Below are 22,383 nucleotides of genomic sequence, written 5' to 3'. Positions count from 1 at the left end.
GAAAGACCCCCTGTCTTAGTCTTTAAGTGTGTATTGCCGAATCAGATGCCTGTCATAAGGCTTTTGAATTAGTCATGTCACCATAATAATGACGTTATCATTATCAAAGTCAGCAGATGGGGTTGCTCGGAGCTCTGGCGCATGCACGATATTATAGTCCGCGAGCAATAAGCTGTCTCACGCTTATTAACGCACATTGATCTCCATATATATGTAAATGGATATTCGAGAAGCAAACATGCTCTATGATATCTTGTAATATTGAAGTTTCGCCTGATTTACATTTGAAGTCAAAAGTTTACATACACCTTGCAGAATCTGCAAAATGTTAATTATTTGACCAAAATAAGAGGGATCATAGAAAATGCATGTTTTTTATTTAGCACTGACCTGAATAAGATATTTCACATAAAAGACGTTTACATACAGTCCACAAGAGAAAATAATGAAACCGTTCAAAAGTTTACATACACTTGATTCTTAATACGTTCATTTTTTTTTTAAGTTCATGAGTCCTTTGTTTGTCTGGTGTCTTGTCATGAGTTAAACTGCCCACTGTTCTTCAGAAAAATCCTTCAGGTCCCACAAATTCTTTGATTTTTCAGCATTTTTGTGTATTTGAACCCTTTCCAGCAATGACTGTATGATTTTGAGATTTATTTACCTTTTCACCGGTTTTCACCCCGGGGTGAAAACTTTTGAACCGAATGAAAAAAATGTGTACATTTTTCTTATTTTGCCTAAATATCATATTTTTTTCATTTAGTACTGCCCTTCAGAAGCTACAGAAGATGCTTGTTTGCCAGAAGACAAAATAAGTCAAATTTACTCTAATCTTCAAATTCAAAAAGTTTTCACCCCGGCTCTTAATGGATCGTATTTCCCATTGATGCATCAGTGAGCATATGAGTTCCTCAGTTGTCCTCAGTGTGAAAATATGGATCTCAAAATCATACAGTCATTGTTGGAAAGGGTTCGAATACACTAAACAGCTGAAAAACCAAAGAATTTGTGGGACCTGAAGGATTTTTCTGAAGAACAGCAGGCAGTTTAACTGTTCAAGACAGACAAGAGACTCATGAACAACTATTAAACAACAAAAACACAGCTGTGGATTATTCAGGTAACAACACAGTATTAAGAATCAAGTGTAAGTAAACTTTGAACTATTATTTTCTATATTTTTTACATATTTATTATATGTAAACATCTTTTACGTGAAATATCTTATTCAGGTCAGTACTTAATAAAAAATAACATGCATTTTGTATGATCCCTCTTTTTTGGGTAAAATAAGTAACATTTTGCAGTTTCTGCAAGGTGTATGTAAACTTTTGACCTTAACTGTATATAGCGAGACAGTAGTAATTCAGCACTGAACCCAACCCCATGTGCACTTTCGCCCCTGTAATACACTTATAAAATCTCATTTTTTACGTTTTTTCTTTTTTATGTAAATGAAAAGCAAAGAAATATTTTTTTAAAATACTAATGGTAATAGTAATCAATTAAATAATTCAACAAAACAGACACGAGAACAAAAAAATAAGGTTTATGTCAATATTTGTGTACAATCTTATTAGTTCACAGAGTACAATAGCTTAAGACTTGAGCAGATTTTAATGGTATTTATATATATATATATATATATATTTTTTTTTTTTTCCCAGCGAAACATAACCAACACACTATAACAGTTTCAACCAAAGGTTGATCCTGATGATAAACAGGTGTCTTTGCCTTTGTATATGTGCCCTTAAAGTCACTTTAAGCTCCAGGTTACATGACCAAACACTTCCAGCCTTTAAATTCTTATGGATTGGATTAAAACTGCAGTAACTGATGTCCATTTTTTTGGTCTCGTAGCGTAAAAAACATTTATTTTGGTTTTCTTCTTGTTATATTTTAAAATGAGAGCAAAGGAACAGCTGTTCCTTACTTCCTTTAACTTTATTTAACAGGTATCTGAACAGAATCAGACTTTGCAACAAGGACTGGAGTGGGTTAAAATGCTTTAAAGTGATTTTAAACAACCTTAATCTTAACGGAATGCAGAGAACTGTCATAAATCTGTTCTGGGCTATTTTTGGAATAAATTATTGGTCCTAAAACCTTCTTCTTCCGCCATCCTGGTGTTCCTCTGTTCCTCTGTTCCTCTAACCTTTTAGCATAACCTATGGAGTGCTGTCTGACTTTCTGCTTCGGTATGTAATGATTCCCGAACATAAGAAAAAGACACAAAACAAAAGACACATCCTAATATATTACTATATTAGACATTTGAGATAGTTACATTGTGATGCTGAGCGCATATGTGTGCCTGTGAAGTGTGTCTTTGGATACTGAGTCCTGAGTGCATCGGAGTCCTGTGGCTGTGGCTGTGGCTGTTTTTTGAGGTCCAGTCAAGGAGTGTAACAAGCCGGTTTCCACCAATAAGACGATATAACTGGAGTTTTTACACATTAGAGATGTGTGTTTGGACAGAGGGGGGCAGTGGACACCACTTTTTATGGTGTGGCATGAAGAGAACCAACAAACATGCAAAAGACCTGACTGAGTTTGTGGTTTAAATCATACACTGCAGATCTCTACTTGCGGCGTCCGTGATGGTTGTGCATGTCTTCCATGGTGACTCTGCCCCACACGCCGATCACGAAGGTCTCGATCTCGCACTCGTTTACACCACGGGCGATTCGGAAGTAACCGTCCTCGCCCCAGTTCTTGCCCCATGAGTTGGCTGCAATCTGTGGAGTGAAGAAGAGATTGGTTAAAGTGTGTAAAAGCTTCTGTTGAATGGAAAAATCTTGTAGCATGTAGGATGAATATAATTTCTTACCCAGTATTTGTGCGTTCTGCCGCTGTAATCTCTTTCCTCACCCCATCTGGAAAAGTGCAATAAAAATCAATATGCTATTGTGCATTCACTAGACATTAGCATTCAAATCAGCTCTAAGAATAGGCTCTAAAATCAATGCCATCATTGATCAGATTTTATGGGGGAAAAAAATAAAAGTAAAGAAACGGTCTACACGTCCAAATCAAGTTTTGTACAGATGCAGGTCATTTTTAAAAACTAAATATAAATTAATCTGTAATATAATATAATTTAAAATAGTATATACATTTTATGTTCATTTAATTATTACATATTTCTGAACATGAATTGAAAATAGATTTATGCTGAGTTAAATTAAGAAAGTAGGGTAAGAAAAATATAATTAATTAAAATTAAGAATGTTGTTATTGGGGAAAAAAATGCAAACATTTTGAGGAATATTCATACCTGAGAGCTTTCAGCTTTTGGTCTTTTTAATAATATAATATAATATAATATAATATATAAACTTGTATTTATTTATTTATTTTTAATGTTTTGTTTTTTTTTAATGAAAATGTAGATTTATGCTGAGGTAAATTAAGAAAAATAGGGTAATAATATAATATATAAACAATTATTTATTTAATATTTATTTTTTGAAAATGTTTTTAAACATTTTTTAAAATGTAGATTTGTGCTGAGGTAAATTAAGAAAAATAGGATAATAATATAATGTAATACAATATAATATAATATATAAACTATTTATTATTTATTTATTTTCTGAAAGTGGTTTTTAATTTTTTTGGAAAATGTAGATTTATGCTCAGGTAAATTAAGAAAAACAGGGTAAGAATATAATATAATATATAAACTTTGTTTATTTATTTATTTATTATGTAGATTTATATTGAGGTTAATTTAAAAAATAGGGTAAGAAAAAAACATAATTAATTAACATTAAGAATGTTTTTGAAAAATATTCACACCTGAGAGCTTTCAATAAAAAGTGACATTTAATTACACATTTTGGTCTTTTTAATAATATAATATAATATAATGTAATATAATATAATATAATATAATATGATATGTAAACTTTCATTTATTTATTTTTTTCTGTTTTAAAAAAAATTTAATTGTAGATTTATGCTGAGATAAATTAAGAAAAATAGGTTATGAATGAAATATAATACATAAACATTTATTTAATTTTTTTTTATTTGTTCATTTTTGAAAATGTAGATTTTTGCTGAGGTAAATTAAGAAAAATAGGATTATAATATAATATATAAACTGTGTTTATTTATTTACTATTTATTTTTTGAAAATGTAGATTTATGCTGAAGTTGATTTTCAAAAAATAGCGTAAGAAAAAAATATAATTAAGTAACATTAAGAATGTTATTGGAAAAAAAGACAAACAATAAAAAAGTCACATTTAATTACATATTTAAATCTTTTTATTAATATAATATAAAATATATAATGTAATACAAATGTAAAGTTTATGTTTATTTATTTTTTTATTCTTATAAAATGGTTTTCAAAAACTTTTGAAAATGCAGATTTATACTGAGGTAAATTAAGAAAAATAGGGTAGTAATATAATATATTAGTAATATAATATAATACAAAATATAAACTTTGCTTATTTATTTAATTAATTAATTAATTTATTTTTTATTTTTTTGCAAATGTTTTTAAAACATTTTTGAAAATATAAATTTATGCTGAGGTAAATTAAGAAAAATAGGGTAAGAAAAATATAATTTACAGTTATTCGGAAAATATTCACACCTGAGAGCTTTTAGTAAGAAGTCACATTTAATTAGATATGAATGTTGTTATTGGAGAAAAAAAAGACAAAAATTCTGAGGAATATTCACACCTGAGAACTTTCAACAAATCTGAGTAAAAATTGGAAAGTTCTTAGACAACCAAAACACATCCTACAAATGGTGCTGTGTCCATTTCTAAGAGGAAGGACGTGAGCATCAGGAAACAGCACACACCCGCCCCCTTAAATCTCAAGTCAACAACAATCTGCTGGGTTGACCATGCCAAAAACTTTCTTCTGCTTCTCCACCCGTCCTGATTGTTTGAGTATTAAGAGGAAGCCATTGACCCTCCAATGTCTTTTCATCTGAGTTCAGAACATTCAGCTTGTCAATCACTACATGCGTCAGGGGGCTATTTATTTGTATATGTCTAGAATAAATATAGCTTAACCCACGTCTATTCAAAGGGAAGTGTTCCATCAGACTCGGGAACATATCATTCTGTTCCCAAATAATACTTATCTGCCTTCCATCCCCACAGTGGGGAAGTTGGTATTCAGTACACTCTGAAAAATAATAACAAATTATTCACCTAACAAATAACAAACAAAATCACCTAAAAAAGCAGTGTGCCTCTATAATAAATACATGGGAGAGTTGGAGGATCAAAACCGGTGGCAAAGCCAGGAAAAGTGCAGCTCGGAGTTCTTCTATGCTCTTATCTCCCCATGTTTTCTGTCCTTGGCTTTGGACAATGACAGACATACCACCGCATCCAACCAGCCCCTGACCTGCGCTGGGTTTAGGCCTCTCTGTCTGCACCGAACAATGCCATTTCCATTACACTGGACATCAATGAGCTTTCCACAAACTTTCCCAGGCCCTGGGCTTAGCCGAATGCACCACGGTAGGATTTTCCCAGTAAAAACACTGCTGCTGCCCCCCAGTATGCCAACTTCATAGGGCTATACAGCGTTCTCTGAACGTCTAGAGCAGCACGAGAACCGCAGCGTCAGCGAGTGACAGGAGGCCAGGAGAAAAGCCAGGGTTCAGACAGACTCGCGCTCGATATCGCCGTCACCACTGAAGCATGTCACACTCACGGACACCAGCCGCAGGTCAGACGAGGTTACCAGAGACATACCTGGAGAACATGGCCTGACCCAACCGTGCCTCTCAATGTCTAACTAAACAATCACGGTCTGGGAAAGACTATAGTGCTTCTGTACAGCTCAGGAATCACATTTCTGTCATGAACACTTGGAAGATTTTAGCATGGTAATGGATATTGGATATAAGTGTGTATGTATTTGGTCAGGGCGGAATAGATCTGCTATGCTGCTGTTGGTTATTTCTGTTGATTTAGGTTTTTGCTGCTGCTGCCAAGTACAGGCACTTGCTACTGCCAGTGCACATGCTGATGTGGTGCTGTGAGTATTTAAAACATACTGCTGCTGCACAAATAACATATTATATCCCGTAGCAGATCTATACTGGTGGAGCTGGGGAGGTGGAGGGTTTCAGAGGAACTCTGAAAGCATGAACCAGTCAGCTTGTGCCAAATAATTTAATGCTGTGCATATCATCAGTTTGCATTAAGTTTTTTTGGCTTTTAGTATGAATATGTTAGCCTTAATGATATCTGTAAGCTATGTGAGCTCCAAAACAATGACAAAATTTGCATTTAGAAGATATAAGCATTCAAAACCTACAGTCTCTAACTTCCACCAATACGGATCAATGATTTTGATGCATGAATAGCATATAAAATAAACTGTAGCAGATCTATACAGGTGCACTGCACTTCAGCATCTCCTCAAACTTTCTGTCCAATCAAATGCTCTCTAGAATCCAATGCGCCCCGCCCCCTACACTATAAATAAGATGTGAAATAAACAAAACATTATTGGCTATTTTAAAAAGAGGCAGGACTGCTGGATATGTTGAATATGAATATGACTGCTGTTTCAGTTGAAAATACATCAACACATAGAATAACGCTGTTTCAAAGCACTTCAGTGGACCTTTAAAGACCATCAGCCTGTGGCATCTAGAATTTCATGACAGAATTTGGTATTTATGCACATCAAGAATCTCTCAGACACATTTGTTGAAAAATGCTTCACTTTTAGAGAGTTTTAGAAGATTATAAATAAAATAAAAAAATCACATTTTCCCCTCATTTAACAATTTTTTTTGCATGACAAAGTGAATCCTTACTATGTTGTCTGATTGTTTAAATTAAACCAAGTGCTCTTTAAAGGGTCCCTTTACCCGAAAATGATAATTAGCCCATGATTTACTCACCCTCAAGGCATCCTAGGTGTATATGACTTTCTTCTTTCAGACAAATCCAATTAAATTATTTTAATGATTAATTTTAATTATTTTAAAAATTATCCTGCTTCTTCCATAATAGCGGTGGGTGTTTCTGTTCAACAGTCCAAAAGAAGTCTAATAAAGTGCATCCATCCATAATAAAAAGTGCCTCACACAGCTCTGAGGGGTGAATAAAGGCCTCCTGTTTATAAAGGATTAATCACTTTTTTTTAGCTTGCGCTAACTGTCGTACACAGAAGCTGTTCCAAGCGAATGACGTAGAACGTATGCGTTGCGCATGCACTGATGAGAAGTGAGCAAAACAAAACACCGGTCACAAATTAGAAGGAGGATTTTGATATAAGCGAAGAGGAGACTAGTTTTCCTTTGCTAAAGTAAGGAAACTTAGCTTCCTTTGCTCCTGTAAACAAATGCTATGCATACATCTTACATAATACACCCGGAACGGCTTGCACGTATGACAGTTAGTGCAAGCTAGATTAAAGTGATTATTTTATAAGTGATTATACATTTTAAATATGGATATTTTTCTTACAAAAACACATCGATTCGCTACAGGAGGCCTTTATTCACCCCCTGGAGCCATGTGGAGTACTTTTTTTATTATGGATTGATGCGCTTTATTGGACTTCTTTTGGACTGTTGAACACTGCCATTATAAAGCTTGGAAGAGCTAGGACAATTTTTAATATAACTGATTGTATTCGTCTGAAAGAAGAAAGTCATATACACCTAGGATGGCTTGAGGGTGAGCAAATCATGGGCTAATTTTCATTTTTGGGTGAACTAACCCTTTACCAGTTGCATTCTTTAAGAGTAAATGGAAATTGATGAGCAATTTAATAGCAGTAGTCTCTGTTGAAGAACTTACAAAATGAGAAAAAGCAGTGTTATTAGGGTGTGTTATGTATGAGTGAGTATAGCAAACCCAGACAAAGGCTTTGAGGGGTGTGTGTCTGGGGGTGGGACTGGAAGGCCAGTAATCCAGGTGTTTTGTCTGCTAGAAATAGCAAAAACATGTCTGCACAGCAAACAAGTGGGGCCATGATGTTTCTCTAAACGTGTTTACATCTTAAATATTGTCAAGTCCCTTCAAGGCAAGTTAGTTCACTCCAAGACCATCATGGTGATGCCCCAATCATGCAAACACAGCTGGTGTCTACCTAAAACATTAAAATTCTTTTTCTGTATTACATTTCAAATAACATCCTTAAAAAACATACTTAAAATAAGATTCATTTACAAAACTAAAGTTGCAAATTTGGACTTTTTTTTATATAATATATTATACAATTTTCTTTATAAAATTTCTTTTTCTTACCCATTTTTAAAATTGTTTTATCTCATTTAGTATATTTAGTGAGGTAAATTAAGAAAAATGGGCTAAGAGAAAATAAGCTTAATTCTAAATAAATAGTCTGAAAATAAGTTACAACTGTAATATTTTAAAATGTGTTACTTTTATTTTTGTAAATTTATTTAAGGATTAGTTCACTTCCAGAAATTTCCTGATAATTTCCTCACCCCCATGTCATCCAAGATGTTTATGTCTTTCTTTCTTCAGACGAAAAGAAATTAAGTTTTGATTTGTTTTTGAGGAAAACACTCCAGGATTTTTTTCCAAATAGTGGACTTCAGTGGGGATCAATAAGATTGAAAGTCTAAACTGCAGTTTCAATGCAGCTTTAAAGGGCTCTACACAATCCCAGCCTAGGAATAAGGGTATTGTCTAGCTAAACGATCGGTCATTTTCTAAAAAAAATATATATATATATATATATATATATATACTTTTTAACAAATGCTCATCTTGCACTAGCTCTGCGATACGCATCTACAACTTCACGCATTACATAATCATGGTCACGCGCAGTTAGTTCTTCGTCTGTGTACTTTTCTCCTCCATCTTCAAAATCGTCCTACATCGTTGTTTTACCTTTTTTAGCAAAAACCGTTTGACTTTCTTTGCACGTTCGCTTTGTAAACACTGGGTCAGCACATTATGCGTGAAGACGAGCATATGTGGTTGAACAGTATATATATATATATTTTTTTAGAAAATGACCGATCGTTTTGCTAGATAAGACCCTTATTCCTCATCTGGATCATGTAGAGCCCTTTGAAGCTGCATTGAAACTGCAAATTGGACCTTCAACCCTTTGGTTTCCATTGAAGTCCACTATATGGAGAAAAATCTTGGAATGTTTTCCTCAAAAACCTCAATTTCTTTTCAAATGAAGAAATAAAGAAATCTATCTATCTATCCATCCATTAAAATCATAAAATGACAAATGGTCTAAGAACTTCCTCTGCAACTGCCAAAGACTCAGTCCTTTTGCTTCCACCATTTCCACCATTAGAAATAAAAGCAATGCTAGGGCTTACCCTGTTATCCTGACCGAGTGTGTTCCGTGTTTGCGGTACTCTGACGGTTTGTGGTGATTGACATCTGTATGCCGGTAAATTCCACTCTTGTACACAAAGAAATCCTCATGGACGTCCATGATGGCTAAAAAGGCAAAAACAAACATAGCACACATCCATTATGTATTATTAAGCACACCATTTAAAAAAAGAATACAAATTACAATAGCACAGTAATGAATAGAAGCTTTGATTGTTTTGTTTTTTTATTAAAAAATGGTTGGTTTTTGACCTTCAGATGTCACTGAATCAGTCACTGAATCAAAATCTGATCTGTCATTCTTATCACTCACAGTCATACTACAGGGAACACTATGGTTGTTTTGAAAGCCACATTACATAATATCCCACAAGCTCAACCAGACATCTTGTTCCCTTGCAGATCAAAGTAAGATCAAAGTGGCCACTGCTAATTGTATCGGAGTTCAAATAAGATCAACTTCACATGGCATAAAGGCCCATTGCTTAAATTCACAAGGCCCAGGACAAAATTATTTGTGGGTGGGTACCCACAGCAACCCTCACAAGATAGCCATAGTGCCATGTAAAGTAAAATCTGTTGGGTTTAACATTCTGTAAGACACTGCAATATGGGAATTACCTGCACCCTCTTACACTTTGGGGTTTTCCAGACATTACTAGGAGATCCTAAGCAGTAAACAGCATCTAATGAACACACTCCTGCACATGAGGACTATCTTTTCATCTCCTGTTTCTCTATATAAGCCAGAGGTTAGGCAGAATTTTTGCAGAGATTAGAAGTGAAATCTGGCGTAAATCCAGAGGTCCCTCCTGTCTGGAACAATACAACAGAACACTGGCACAGGATCACGGAGTCGCTCTGAACTCACATGAACACACACCCGCATCATATTACTGCAGGGGACTTTTTTCAAGAATTCACTGCATGCAGTATGTGATGAGTTTAGGCCTTTTGTCCAAACTAAATGCCGTATGGGCGTCTACAACATCCGTGGTGATTAATACAACAGAGACCGATCGTTCCTGACTGCATTAACAATCATTAGGCGTGTGCTTTTTGCTATTCTTAGCCTTTGGCTCACAGGATTGTACAAACACATACGCATGCTTCTGGAGAAATCCATACCTTGCACGGGGCCATTATCCATAATCTCCTTCATAATCTCATTCTCCTGTGAGTGGAAAAGCAACATGTCAAATAAGTTCAGTTAGTGAGAATGACTAGCACATTCTAGCCTAATGCTATGTTTACACTGCAGCTTCTGCATTGCACCACAAAGATATATGCTCTTATAATTAAATTCCTGAAATGATGAATGTATTACAGTCTTAAACTGCGTGGGTAAAAACATTTTAGTACACACAATAAACAGTCATCCTTTTATATATTATTGTGTTGAATTGTTTAATTGTTCACTGCGTTCCTTTGTCACATTTGTGAATGATATACGATCTAAAACACGCCTAGAGACATGTATATGACCTAGACTATGCATTAAACAAGACAAATGGGTGGTAAGATATGGCTAAGGGAGAAAATACGTTCAACCATGACATGACTACTAATGTAATGCCTCTCCAGACAGTTGTGAGTTATTTCTCCCTTTGGTTTTGAGTTGAAGGGTTTTGACTGATGCAGAAATTGAACACAGAAAAGCACACAGATGCTGGGTGTGAGGAAAAAAAACAGTAAATTACTGATGCTTTAACCATTATGGGTAGAGATCTGCATGTTTTATAGAACATTTAATTCTAACGTGTCAGAACATATGGGATGCCTGATTATAAATAAAAACCTGTTTTCCACTAAAACATCCGTTAAATGATAAACTGATTTTCTGTTAAACTTTCAAGGGGTCAGCTGACTTACACTGGAGGACAATCTGTATGGTGGGGTTGACTGGTAGATATCATTGTGGTAGCTGTGGCTGTTGGGACAGTGCGCTGTGGCCTGCCTCTTTCCCCGGCCCACCGCTCGACTTTGCATCATACAGCGAGACACTTCGGCAGGAGTTTGCTGGGGTGAAGAGAAGGGGTAACACTCCTCTGTCACAACCCTGAGAGAAAAAAACAGATATTTAAATCAAAAAGACTGTTTGTTCTAATTATTTCTAATTACTGTTAGTTCTAATTATGTTAATGCAGGGGTGTTTCCTCAAAATATTGGATCAGCAAAAAAATCTGAGGGACAAACCACTGAGGGACTCATATGCAGCTGTTACAGAAGGTTCAAACACCTGCTGATGCTCCAGAAGAAAACCCAATGCATTAAGAGCCTGGGGGTGAAAACTTTTGGAATTTGAAGATCAGGGTAAATTTAACTTATTTTGTTTTATGGAAAACATGTAATTATCTTCTGTAGCTTCTGAAGGGCAGTGCTAAATGAAAAAAAAATGTATATATTTAGGCAAAATAAGAAAAATGTACACATCTTAATTCTGTTCAAAAGTTTTCACCCCCTGGCTCTTAATGCATCGTTTTTCCTTCTTGAGCATCAGTGAGCATTTGAACCTTCTGTAATAGTTGCATATGAGTCCCTCAGTTGTCCTCACTTTGAAAAGATGGATCTCAAAATCTCAAAATCCAAAAAAAGTCATTGTTGGAAAGGGTTGAAATACAAAAAACTGCTGAAAAACCAAAGAAGGATTTTTTTAGAGGACAGCGGGCAGTTTAACTGTTCAGGACAAACAAGGGACTCATGAACAACTATCACTAAACAAAAAAAAAAACACAGCTGCAGATCATTCAGGTAACAACAGTATTCAGAATCAAGTGTATGTAAACTTTTGAAGGGGATTTTTTTTATAAATTCAGCTATTATTTTCTTTTGTGGACTATGTGGAAACATCTATTATGTGAAATATCTTATTCAGGTCAGTACTAAATAAAAAAATAACATGCATTTTGTATGATTCCTCTTATTTTGGTCAAATAATTAACATTTTGCAGATTCTTTAAAGTGTATGTAAACTTTTGACCTCAACTGTATTTGTCAGATGTGCATCATCTTTGATGTTGTGTGTAAAACATAAGTTTATTACCCTCTTCTCCTCAGGTACCACCAGGCCCCATCGATACGCCCACCGGAGCAGCCGCCCTGATGGCGTGTGTCACAGGAAATCAGATTCTGAGGTGAGAGCTGAGGGGTCATGTGACCCATTGACTGAATAGAGATCCGGTCTGATGCAACAGCTAGGATTGAATCACAGAGGTTCACATATGAACAACAGAACAGAGGAACTGCATTATATAACATACACACAGTAATGTATTCTCTAGTGTCCTTCTGCTGTGGTCTGTGTCATGTCTTCTCTGACTCACCTGCAGTTGAGAAAGCCCAGGATGCATTGCAGTTCCCCTGGTCCAAGGGCTCGTGGATTTTCCCTGGCCATTTGTCTACTGCGTTAAAGTAACTTGGCAGATGATCGTTTCCGTTCATATTCATCTGCAGGACATAAAGCAAGATTGAATGGGTTTTTTTCTTCAAAGGAAGTGACTTAATGGCTTAATGACTGCGTTTGGCATAGAAGACATGAATAACACAGAATAAAGATTTCCATAAGTGCCTCCATTGTGTGATTTTGAGTGGTTTTGTGGCATAATAAAATAATTTCCATGTTTTTTTTTTTTAAAGAACCAAAGGATGGATGAAAAGCAGCCTGGGTCTCCAAAGTCCAAGGTTTGTCTGAGTAAAATACTGTATAAAGCCTTAGTGTGGTTATATAACAGTGATTTGTTAATGCTGTGTGTTTTCAGAAGTATTCCAGTTCATTTTGTGCGTTTTCAGAAGTATTCCAGTTCATTTTGTGCGTTTTCAGAAGTATTCCAGTGGAAAGTCCAGAAATTTTGAGTTTCCAACTTTTTACCTGTTCCATCAATTATTAAAAAATTTTTTCAAATAATTTCCTTTATCCTTACACCTGGTATTAATATCTGTTCTATGTGATTTGATCACAAGTAGTCAGATGAGACACCTTACCATTTACACATGCTATTTACAAAAAAACAGTAATATTGTGAAATATTATTACAATTTAAAATAACAGTTTCTGTTTTAATACATTTTAAAAAGTAATTTATTCCTGTGAACACAAAGCTGAATTACTCCAGTCTTCAGTCTCACATGATCCTTCAGAAAACATTCTAATATGCTGATTTGCTGCATAATTTTGCATTTAATATTTTTGTGGAACTAATATTTTTTTGGAATCTTTAATTAATAGAATGTTAAAAATAGCAGCATTTATTTAAAATAAAAATCTTTTGTAACATTATACAGTTGAGGTCAAAAGTTTACATACACCTTGCAGAATCTGCAAAATGTTAATTATTTTACCAAAATAAGAGGGATCAAACAAAATATTTATTTATTTTTTATTTTGTACTGACCAGAATAAGATATTTCACATAAATTATGTTTACATATAGTCCACAGGAAAATAATAGTTACAGCTATAAAAATGACCCAGTTCAAAAGTTTACATACACTTTATTCTAAATACTGTACTGTTACTTGAATGATCCACAAATGTGTGTGTGTGTTTTTTTTTTAGTGAGAGTTATGTTTAGTAGAGTTGTTTCTCCAGAAAGGGGGGTAAATTTAACTTATTTTTGTCTTCTGATAAACATGTAAGTATCTTCTGTAGCTTCTGAAAGGCAGTATTAAATGAAAAAAAATGATATTTAGGCAAAATAAGAAAAATGTACACATCTTCATTCTGTTCAAAAGTTTTTACCCCCCAGCTCTTAATGCATCATGTTTCCTTTTGGAGCATCATTAAGCATTTGAACCTTATGTAATAGTTGCATATGAGTCCCTCAGTTGTCCTCAGTGCAAAAAGATGGATCTCAAAATCATACAGTTATTGTTGAAAGGGTTCAAGTACACAAAAATGCTGAAAAACCAAAGAATTTGTGGGACCTGAAGGATTTTTCTGAAGAACATCAGGCAGTTTAACTGTTTAGAACAAACAAGGGACTTATGAACAACTATCACTAAACAAAAATAAAAAACAGCTGCGGATCATTTAGGTAACAACACGCTATTAAGAATCAAGTATAACATTTTTAAATTTTGCAGATTCTGTGAGGTGTGTGTAAACTTTTGACCTCAAATGTAAATGTCTTTTCTGTCACTTTTGATCAATTATATGCATCCTAAGTGAATAAAAACCATGAATTTAATTAAAAAAAAACAACCGTTTGACCATTTTTCCTGTTTTCACCCTTACCACTTGTGATCGGAATTGCCAAAATTGTGATGTTAATACCAGGTGTGAACACTAAAGCTAATCTTACCAGGGTTACATTCATTGCTCTACACCTTCCTAATCTATAACTCTCCCTAGACCACTTCCAGTCATATTTTACATCCCAAAGTTTCATAAGTCCTGAATAAGGAATGTATTAGCACTTTCTCTCATAAAGGCTCCTGTGTGCCTCTCCCTCTTTGGTAATGCACAGCTGCTGGTTGTCATCCTCCTACATTCCAGCCTGTGATATCGTCATGATTCTCCCTGACAACTACCAGATATGATCCTGCGGAATGCAGGTGCTTGTCAAGTGTCCGGCACTGCAGCGGTGAATTGTGGTGGTTAAAGGGCCCCTAAAGGCCCACGGCTCGCAGCAACACTTGACCCAACAGAGAAAGCGAGCGCTCACGCTGAGCAAAGAGAATACTCCAATGAGAAAGTAAAGAGTGTGTGAGAGTGTGTGAGAGTATGTGCGGCACTCAGCCCACTCATTAGTGTGCGTGCCAAGTGGGTTTTAGGCAGATAGAGGCTTCATAAACGACCCAGGGTAGATTCTAGAGACAGGTGGAGACGTGTTGGTGGAGACGTGTTGGAAGATGTGGGCTGGAGAAAAAAAAGAGAAAAGAGAGGAAGATAGGGGTATGGACCTCTATCTAGTGAGGGTCCTTTTTGAGACTATGAATGAATTGCACCCGCCAACAGCATAATTTCAAGCCTTCTCAAACTGGAATCAGCTCTTATGTAATGTGCTGGTGTGGATCATGGGAAGCTTTTTTCAGAGAGACATTGAAAGCCTCAGCGAGCCACATCAAATAGCACACGTCTAGCATGCATTCACTGCATTGCACTGCAACCAGCTGATGAATTGCAAAGATCAAACAACAGTCTGATTTCCGATTCCGGCCTCTTATTCTTGCTTTGATGAGGGCATGCCGCATTGCGCAGAGTGTGAGAGCGGATAATCAAAGAGCCGTCAAGGGGCATAAATATGAGATGAATAAAGAGATTATCTACATACTTTATTCTGACTGGTCAGTCATGGCATTGTGGGAAAGCTTCATGTCTCTAGCACATGATCTCTTTATTCTCACATTAAACTCAAATCTGTGTTTTATGTTCATTTATTTATTAAGTGACATAAAACACAGCAAATTGTTTTGGTAATCGGTACTTTTTTATCTTAATTTCCAGTAAAAATATCTAAATATCCTTTAAACAAGACAAATTTCCTTTTTTGTATAAAATAAGAAGGCTTAATTTCAGAGAACGCATCTTTAAGTTTATTTTTTATATCTGGTTGAACGTTTTAAAACAAGTATTGTTTGAAAGTTTGTTTTTTTAAAGCAATTAATACTTTTATTTTGCAAGAACAGATTAAAAATATAAAAAAATGACAGTAAAAATATTTATGATGTTACAAAAATAATTCAGTATAACATATTACATAAAATGGATCAAGTTTTCCAATCATTTTTAACATTAATAATAAGAAATGTTTCTTGAGTGCCAAATCATATTTTACATCATATTACTGTTTTTACTGTATTTTTTATCAAATAAATGCAGCTATAGAGACTAATTTAAAAATAAAATGGAAAAACGTACCAACTCAAACTTTTAAATGGAAGTTTAAACTTCACAAAATTTTAGTATGTATACACCCTAGTAAAAAAAAAAATAAAAAGGTTACACTTTATTTGAATGTGTCCTTGTAACAGTGTAATTATACATTTCAGTACTGAGTAATATTTATTAACTACATGCACTTACTATATGGTTAGGATTAGGGTTTGGCTTAGGGTTACTTATTATGTAATTATGCATAAATAATTGTTATTACAATATATACAATACATGTATTATGTAACAAAGACTTAAAATAAATAAAACTTAAAATAAAGTGTTACCACAAATATACTAAAATGCATTTAAAATACATTTATTTTGTGTTAAGTACACTACAAATACATTTACATATTTATGTGCTTAATAAAAAATACCAGTTGCACTTTATTTTACAAGTAAGTACGTGTACTTACATGTACTTACAGTGTACCTAGCCTAAAAAAGTTATGGTATATAACTACATGGGGTAGGGTTAGGTTTAGGGAAAGGTTCAGCATTAGCACCTAGTTATTACCTAGTTATTGTAATTATTATAATAAGTACATAGTATGTACATAAGGAACAGGACTGTAAAATAAAGTGCTCCCAAAATACCCTGCGGTTGTACTTTTGGTATACTAAACTGGTATACTTAAAGTCTGCTAATTTGAAACAACTAATTTTGTGTTTAATGCATTTTAATTATGCAGAAGTAGTGCTGAGGTCCAACTAAAGATTTATTTAAGTATATTTGATTGTGCTAAAGCGGAGCTATTGCAAGTATACTTCAGGTACACTGTAAGTATCTTGCATTTAAAGATTTAAATTATACAGAGATCATACAGTTCTTATTAATAGTGATATTAAAACACATTTTATGCATAATATTAAGAAATGTGCATTGTGCAATAAAGAAATACTCCAGATAAAGTTTTGAAATATCAGTATGAAATAAATGTCTTTTAAATCAGTTATGGCATAGGACTTTTTTACCGGAGCAGTAGCAAAACAAACCTATTAAAAAACCAATCAAGTAAATCTTGTATCTTGTTTTAAGGATGATTAGATATTTTTAGTGGAAAACAAGACCAAGTAAACTCAGGATAATGTGACATTCCGCTTTGCATCTGGGTCCTGTAATAATGAATGTCTGACTATATATTATCTCTAAGAAACTGTCTGTTTCACATGCCACGTACATATCGGCAGCAGATGACTCTCACCTGGATCTCATTCATGTTCATAATGGTCCGTGAGGGGCGTTGTGTGCCCAGACGATACCGCAGACCCTCGTCTAGCGTCATACCCCAGAACTGACTGTAGTTTGCGGCCCTCCAACTGAACAGGTAACAAGATAAAGTGAGTGAGCAAGATTGTATTTTGTCCTCTCCACAAATTTGTCACTACTGAAATGCAGTAACAATAATTTAATTAGAGGGGTTATATTTATCTATTAAGATTTTGCTGACATCTAGATTGTAAATATATATTTTTTACAGTTTTATTAATTTTATTATTTTGAATTATTATTTTGAATTATTTTTTTATTTAAATCAATTACATTTTTAACAATATTTCAAGTGTAATTTATGAGATTTGTTGTATTTTTTAATCCAATTTTTCTTTGTAAAAGGCAAAAAGTTGATTATACTGATTTCAGATTTAACAATTCATTAGTCTGAATATACATTGAACCAAACACTATCATAACATCTTAGCTGATAATTCAGAATACTTTAATTTTGACAAGACATTCAATGTTTTGGTCGTTACAGCACAGTGACAGTAATGCTTTGGTAGTGACCACATCACATTACTGAATTTTAACCCACAAACTAAAACATACTAAAAATGCATAACTGTATTAAAATTTTGCTTATTTCATCCCAAATATGAGGATTATGTGTGCCCTTTTATCATTACTGAAACAATGATGACATGTTTTGGTCGTGACTGTTTCAGTAGCAACTATTCTATGGGACATCATCCAAAAAACAAAGATGTCACTACCGAAACTCTGTTTTGGTAATGACAATTTTAGATACTTTTGAACCTAGCTCAAAGACGCTAATCAGCACATGGTTAGTTAGAACAGTTCTGAACAGTTGTACACACATAAAAAGCTAAATGTTATGAAATAACTCCCAAAAAAGTGTTTACTTGCAGAAAAAAAAGGTGTTCAGTAGTAACGTTCCCTAAAGTTACACACACATTTTTCATACTTTTGAACACATTTTCTCAAAATGATGAGACCCATCTACTCACAACTTGTAGCAATGAAAGAGGGGGACACAGGAATATTTCCTTATCATAAAGTTATGGCTTTAGTTAAAATCAGTCTCGGCCAATATGCTAAAACACACACCATTTCAGCAGTGACATAAAAAATGCGGGATACATTTTTTTACATAGTTTTTTTATTTTTTACATAAATATGTTTTTGAGCTTCACTTTTTAAAAGAATCAAAAAGATACTTTTAAAAACAACAATGGAAAAAAAAATACAAAAATTATTTCAATATCATTTTAATAAGTTGAAATGTAGGGGTTAGGGTTCGGGACAGCCACCTCCCAATTGAAAGTATATATATAATGCTTACCCATAGCTTCTCCTGTTGATTTCCTGGATCATGTCATCCTCTATCAGACAGGCATGATGCTCACATTCCCAGCGCCCATTTTGACCACATGTACTGTGGAGAAAAATAAAAACTGGTAGTAAACACATCTATAAACTTTATCAGTCAATACAAATAATACAAAATGAGGCCTAAAATAACTAACTACTACTTTTTTACCAAGTAGTCAGTAAAAGTGATCTTCATAAAATGTTACTTTCCAACCTTATGATAAAAAAAAATAAAATTTAAAAAATGTTTTGTTGTACTGATTAACTTTTGGAATAATAAACAACATAGTGTGTTTATATGACTGTTTTAAAACAGAGAAAGAAAATGTAGACAGACGTCAGACCAAACCATCGAAAGAAACAATGAATCAGTTCAGACTTATTCTAAAATTGAGACACAAAACAAGCAAGAGAGAGAAACAGAAATAGAGAGAGGCCTCTGAGCCTTTTAAGGCTGTAGCTCTTGAAGAAATATCCATTTTTAGTCAGTCTCTGCTAGGGGAGGAGGTTCAGAAGGCCTGACGTTAGAGAGGAACATGGATTGAAAGAGGAAGGTGCACTCCTGCTGAATCATTACTAGAGAGCAGAGGGATGAGTCACTAAGAGGAGAGTAGAAATCAACTTCAGCATGTTACCTGTCCAGCACCGAATGTACTACGCATATTAATGATGCCTCAAATCGTTTATGGCAAGGAGAGGTTTACTATAATTTTGCCTGCTGCTGTTTTTCATTTGGACCAGTGTGCAACAACCTGGCAACCCAGAACATCTTTGAAACCACATAACAACAACCTGGCAACTATCCAGACTTGTGACTGCTTCTTTATGTCAGGCGACAAAAATTCAGAGTCCTAGCGCTCAACCTTCACAAAGTAGTTTAGACTGAGACATCAATTCACACACCAGAGCACACTCGCTGGTTGAAAGTTACAAAAGGTAGGCTTTGGAGTGCAAAGGTGTCAAGTGACCTTTTGTCAGCAGAAAGCTGAGTTTCTCATTCTGTCACGCTTCACTGTAAATGCTCAAATCAGCATCCTGATACAGTCTTTGACATGCCCTCTCTTACAGGGCAGACATATTTATGTGCTTTCTTTGTGTTTACATTTCAAAGCAATCTCTAAAAGATGACAGCCGGTTGAATGCATGGGCTCCGGCAGGAATTCATATAGCATCTCTGATAAGGCCTATAGAAATGCAACTGGAAAAAGAGATTTAGATAAAACTGTCTGCAAAATATAATTTTCTTTAACAGGGCTGTTTTGTTTCGCAGTAAAACTATGTAAACATATGTAAAAGTTATTTATATAATATAATAATTATATAATTAAGGACAATAAAATCTTATTAAGTTATAAAGTAGTGAGATTTGGATAACTGACAAATTACTGTATGAAGATTTTACATTCTTCTCATAACTCTAGCACAAAGATTACAAAAATTTCTGACCTATGGCTGTAACATTTACACTAATAGTGCCAACAAAGACCAACAGGACATTACAGCCAGGTGTAAGACTAAGTAAGATATAGTTATGTTGAGACACCAGTAGCGCTCATCACATCACTGACTGAGGGGCAGATCCTGCAGGAGCCGGTGGGTCTGCGGCTGCTACATGCCAAACATACGGCCCCATCCAGTGAAGCTTGAACTCAGGAAATCTCAGGATTACAGAGGTGAATGTGAACTAGAGGGAACAACGGCTCCACTGGGACAGCAGCCAGTATTTCATCAATCTCTGCCACCACAGGAAGCAGATCACTATATGCAGGAGTACGTAAAAAAAGATCCTGATAAAACGAGAAATGAAGAGAGGGGAGATAACATGCCATTGCCAGGAGGTGCCAATCTTGTGACTGGTGTGATCACAGAAAGCGCCGTCACGCCTAACTAACAGATAAAATCATATCATATCAATAACAGACTGAGTCAGACATACAAACAAAAACACATCTGCAGGGAGATCACACAACTTGAGCATTTTTGGGTACTTTTTTTACATGCTAAGGCAGCTATTATGAAAAAGTCTTAATATTAAAGGGATAGTTCACCCAAAAAATAATTACTCACCCTCATGTCATTTCAAACCCATAAGACCTTTGTTTGTCTACAGAACACTATTTAAGATATTTTTGATGAAATCCGAGAGCTTTCTGACCCTGCATAGACGACAGCACAACTATCACATTCAAGGCCCAAAAAGCTACTATTGTTGTGAACGCATGTCAAAGACTGAGAAGACATTGTTGAATAAAGTCGTTATTTTTATTTTCTTTGTGCACAAAAAGTATTCTCTTAGCTTTGTAAAATGATGTCATATGGACTATTTTATCGATGTTTTTGCTACCTTTCTGAGTCTTGAGTGTGTCAGTTGCGCTGCTCAGGTTCAGGTTCAGAAAGCTCTCAGATTTAAAAAATATCTTAATTTGTGTTCTGTAGATGAACACAAGTCTTACAAGTTTGGAATGACATGAGGGTGAGTAATTAATGACAGAATTTTCATTTTTGGGTGAACTATCTCTTTAAAATTCCTTTACGGCAATGCTACTGTTATCAACTCAAGATTAAGTTTTAAACTCAAATATATCTAATTTCACAGATTGTGTTTTATCATCCTGACCCTTTGCACTAGTTTGTAGAATAGCTTTTCTCCACACAAGACTCTCAGAACCTGCACTAGGCCATTGCAAGGATCGACAGCTCTCATTTTTAGGTCAGAATCAAGTAAAATTCACCCTGTCACAAATATATGCTATATTTTATGACCATATGCACACACTACTCCAAAAAACACACAATATTGGAGACGACACCACACCACATTCCCAGAGACAATACCCGTATCACTGCTGTGTGAAAAAGCTTTGGCATTGGGGTAAGGAATTCCTGCTTTTCTGTTTTGTCTAACCATCACTAGTTTCTCAAAAGCAAGGCAAAATAGTGAAAAAGCACTATCAGATATTTTTAGACCAATAAACACTATACCCATCCAAACTCAATTTAATTTAATTTAATTTAATTTAATTTAATAAAGCAGTAAGCTCTGTGAAGTGTGAAGACGTTGGGTTCAGTGTTAATTTTGACAGGCATTTTTAATTTAGTCTTAGTTTTTATCTTGAGACTAAAAAGCTTAATAGTCTTAGTCACATTTTAGTAATTTTAATAATTTAGTAGGAGTCTTTCATAGTTTAAGTCTAGTTTTAGTCGACGAAAAATCATTGTTTAGTCATTACTTTTAGTCAAACTGCAGTTACCAACATTTATTTGGGTAGCTATTTTAGTCTTCAAATAAAAATAATCATTAATTCTTTAGACCAAATCAAAGCTTATAATAAATTAGAATCAAGGATTGAATTTGGGAAAAATTGAATAAATTATGACAATTTTCTTTTCTGGGTGAACTTTCCATTTAACAGTATGGAAAAAGGAGTACTTATTATTATACTTGGACTTCTACTTATTATTATACAATTATTATAATTATAGTTGTTCATTTATATACATACATAGTTTATAATTTTTGTCTGAGACTAGACATGCAAACGCCCCTTATCA

The 22,383-nt window shown here is 34.5% G+C and overlaps 1 protein-coding gene across 1 annotated transcript in view; it reads right to left on the bottom strand.

The window, feature by feature from the left end:
- The window catches only part of tinagl1 (tubulointerstitial nephritis antigen-like 1), a 33,614-nt gene that overhangs the window by 412 nt on the left and 10,819 nt on the right, over positions 1 to 22,383 (bottom strand). The window contains exons 4-12 of the mRNA XM_051136191.1: positions 18,803 to 18,895; positions 17,426 to 17,540; positions 12,667 to 12,790; positions 12,387 to 12,537; positions 11,216 to 11,402; positions 10,472 to 10,517; positions 9,325 to 9,448; positions 2,837 to 2,882; positions 1 to 2,744 (exon numbers count right to left, since the gene is read on the bottom strand). The exon at positions 1 to 2,744 is cut by the window's left edge and continues 412 nt beyond it. Of these exons, the coding sequence (XP_050992148.1) occupies positions 2,589 to 2,744; positions 2,837 to 2,882; positions 9,325 to 9,448; positions 10,472 to 10,517; positions 11,216 to 11,402; positions 12,387 to 12,537; positions 12,667 to 12,790; positions 17,426 to 17,540; positions 18,803 to 18,895 (1,042 nt within the window). The 3' untranslated portion in view covers positions 1 to 2,588. The remainder of the gene's footprint in view (positions 2,745 to 2,836; positions 2,883 to 9,324; positions 9,449 to 10,471; positions 10,518 to 11,215; positions 11,403 to 12,386; positions 12,538 to 12,666; positions 12,791 to 17,425; positions 17,541 to 18,802; positions 18,896 to 22,383) is intronic.

The sequence above is a fragment of the Labeo rohita genome, chromosome 19 (genome assembly GCF_022985175.1).
Source record: "Labeo rohita strain BAU-BD-2019 chromosome 19, IGBB_LRoh.1.0, whole genome shotgun sequence".
NCBI classification, from domain to species: Eukaryota; Metazoa; Chordata; class Actinopteri; order Cypriniformes; family Cyprinidae; genus Labeo; species Labeo rohita.
Note: the sequence above shows the minus strand (reverse complement) of the source record. Positions and strands in the feature narration are given on the sequence as shown.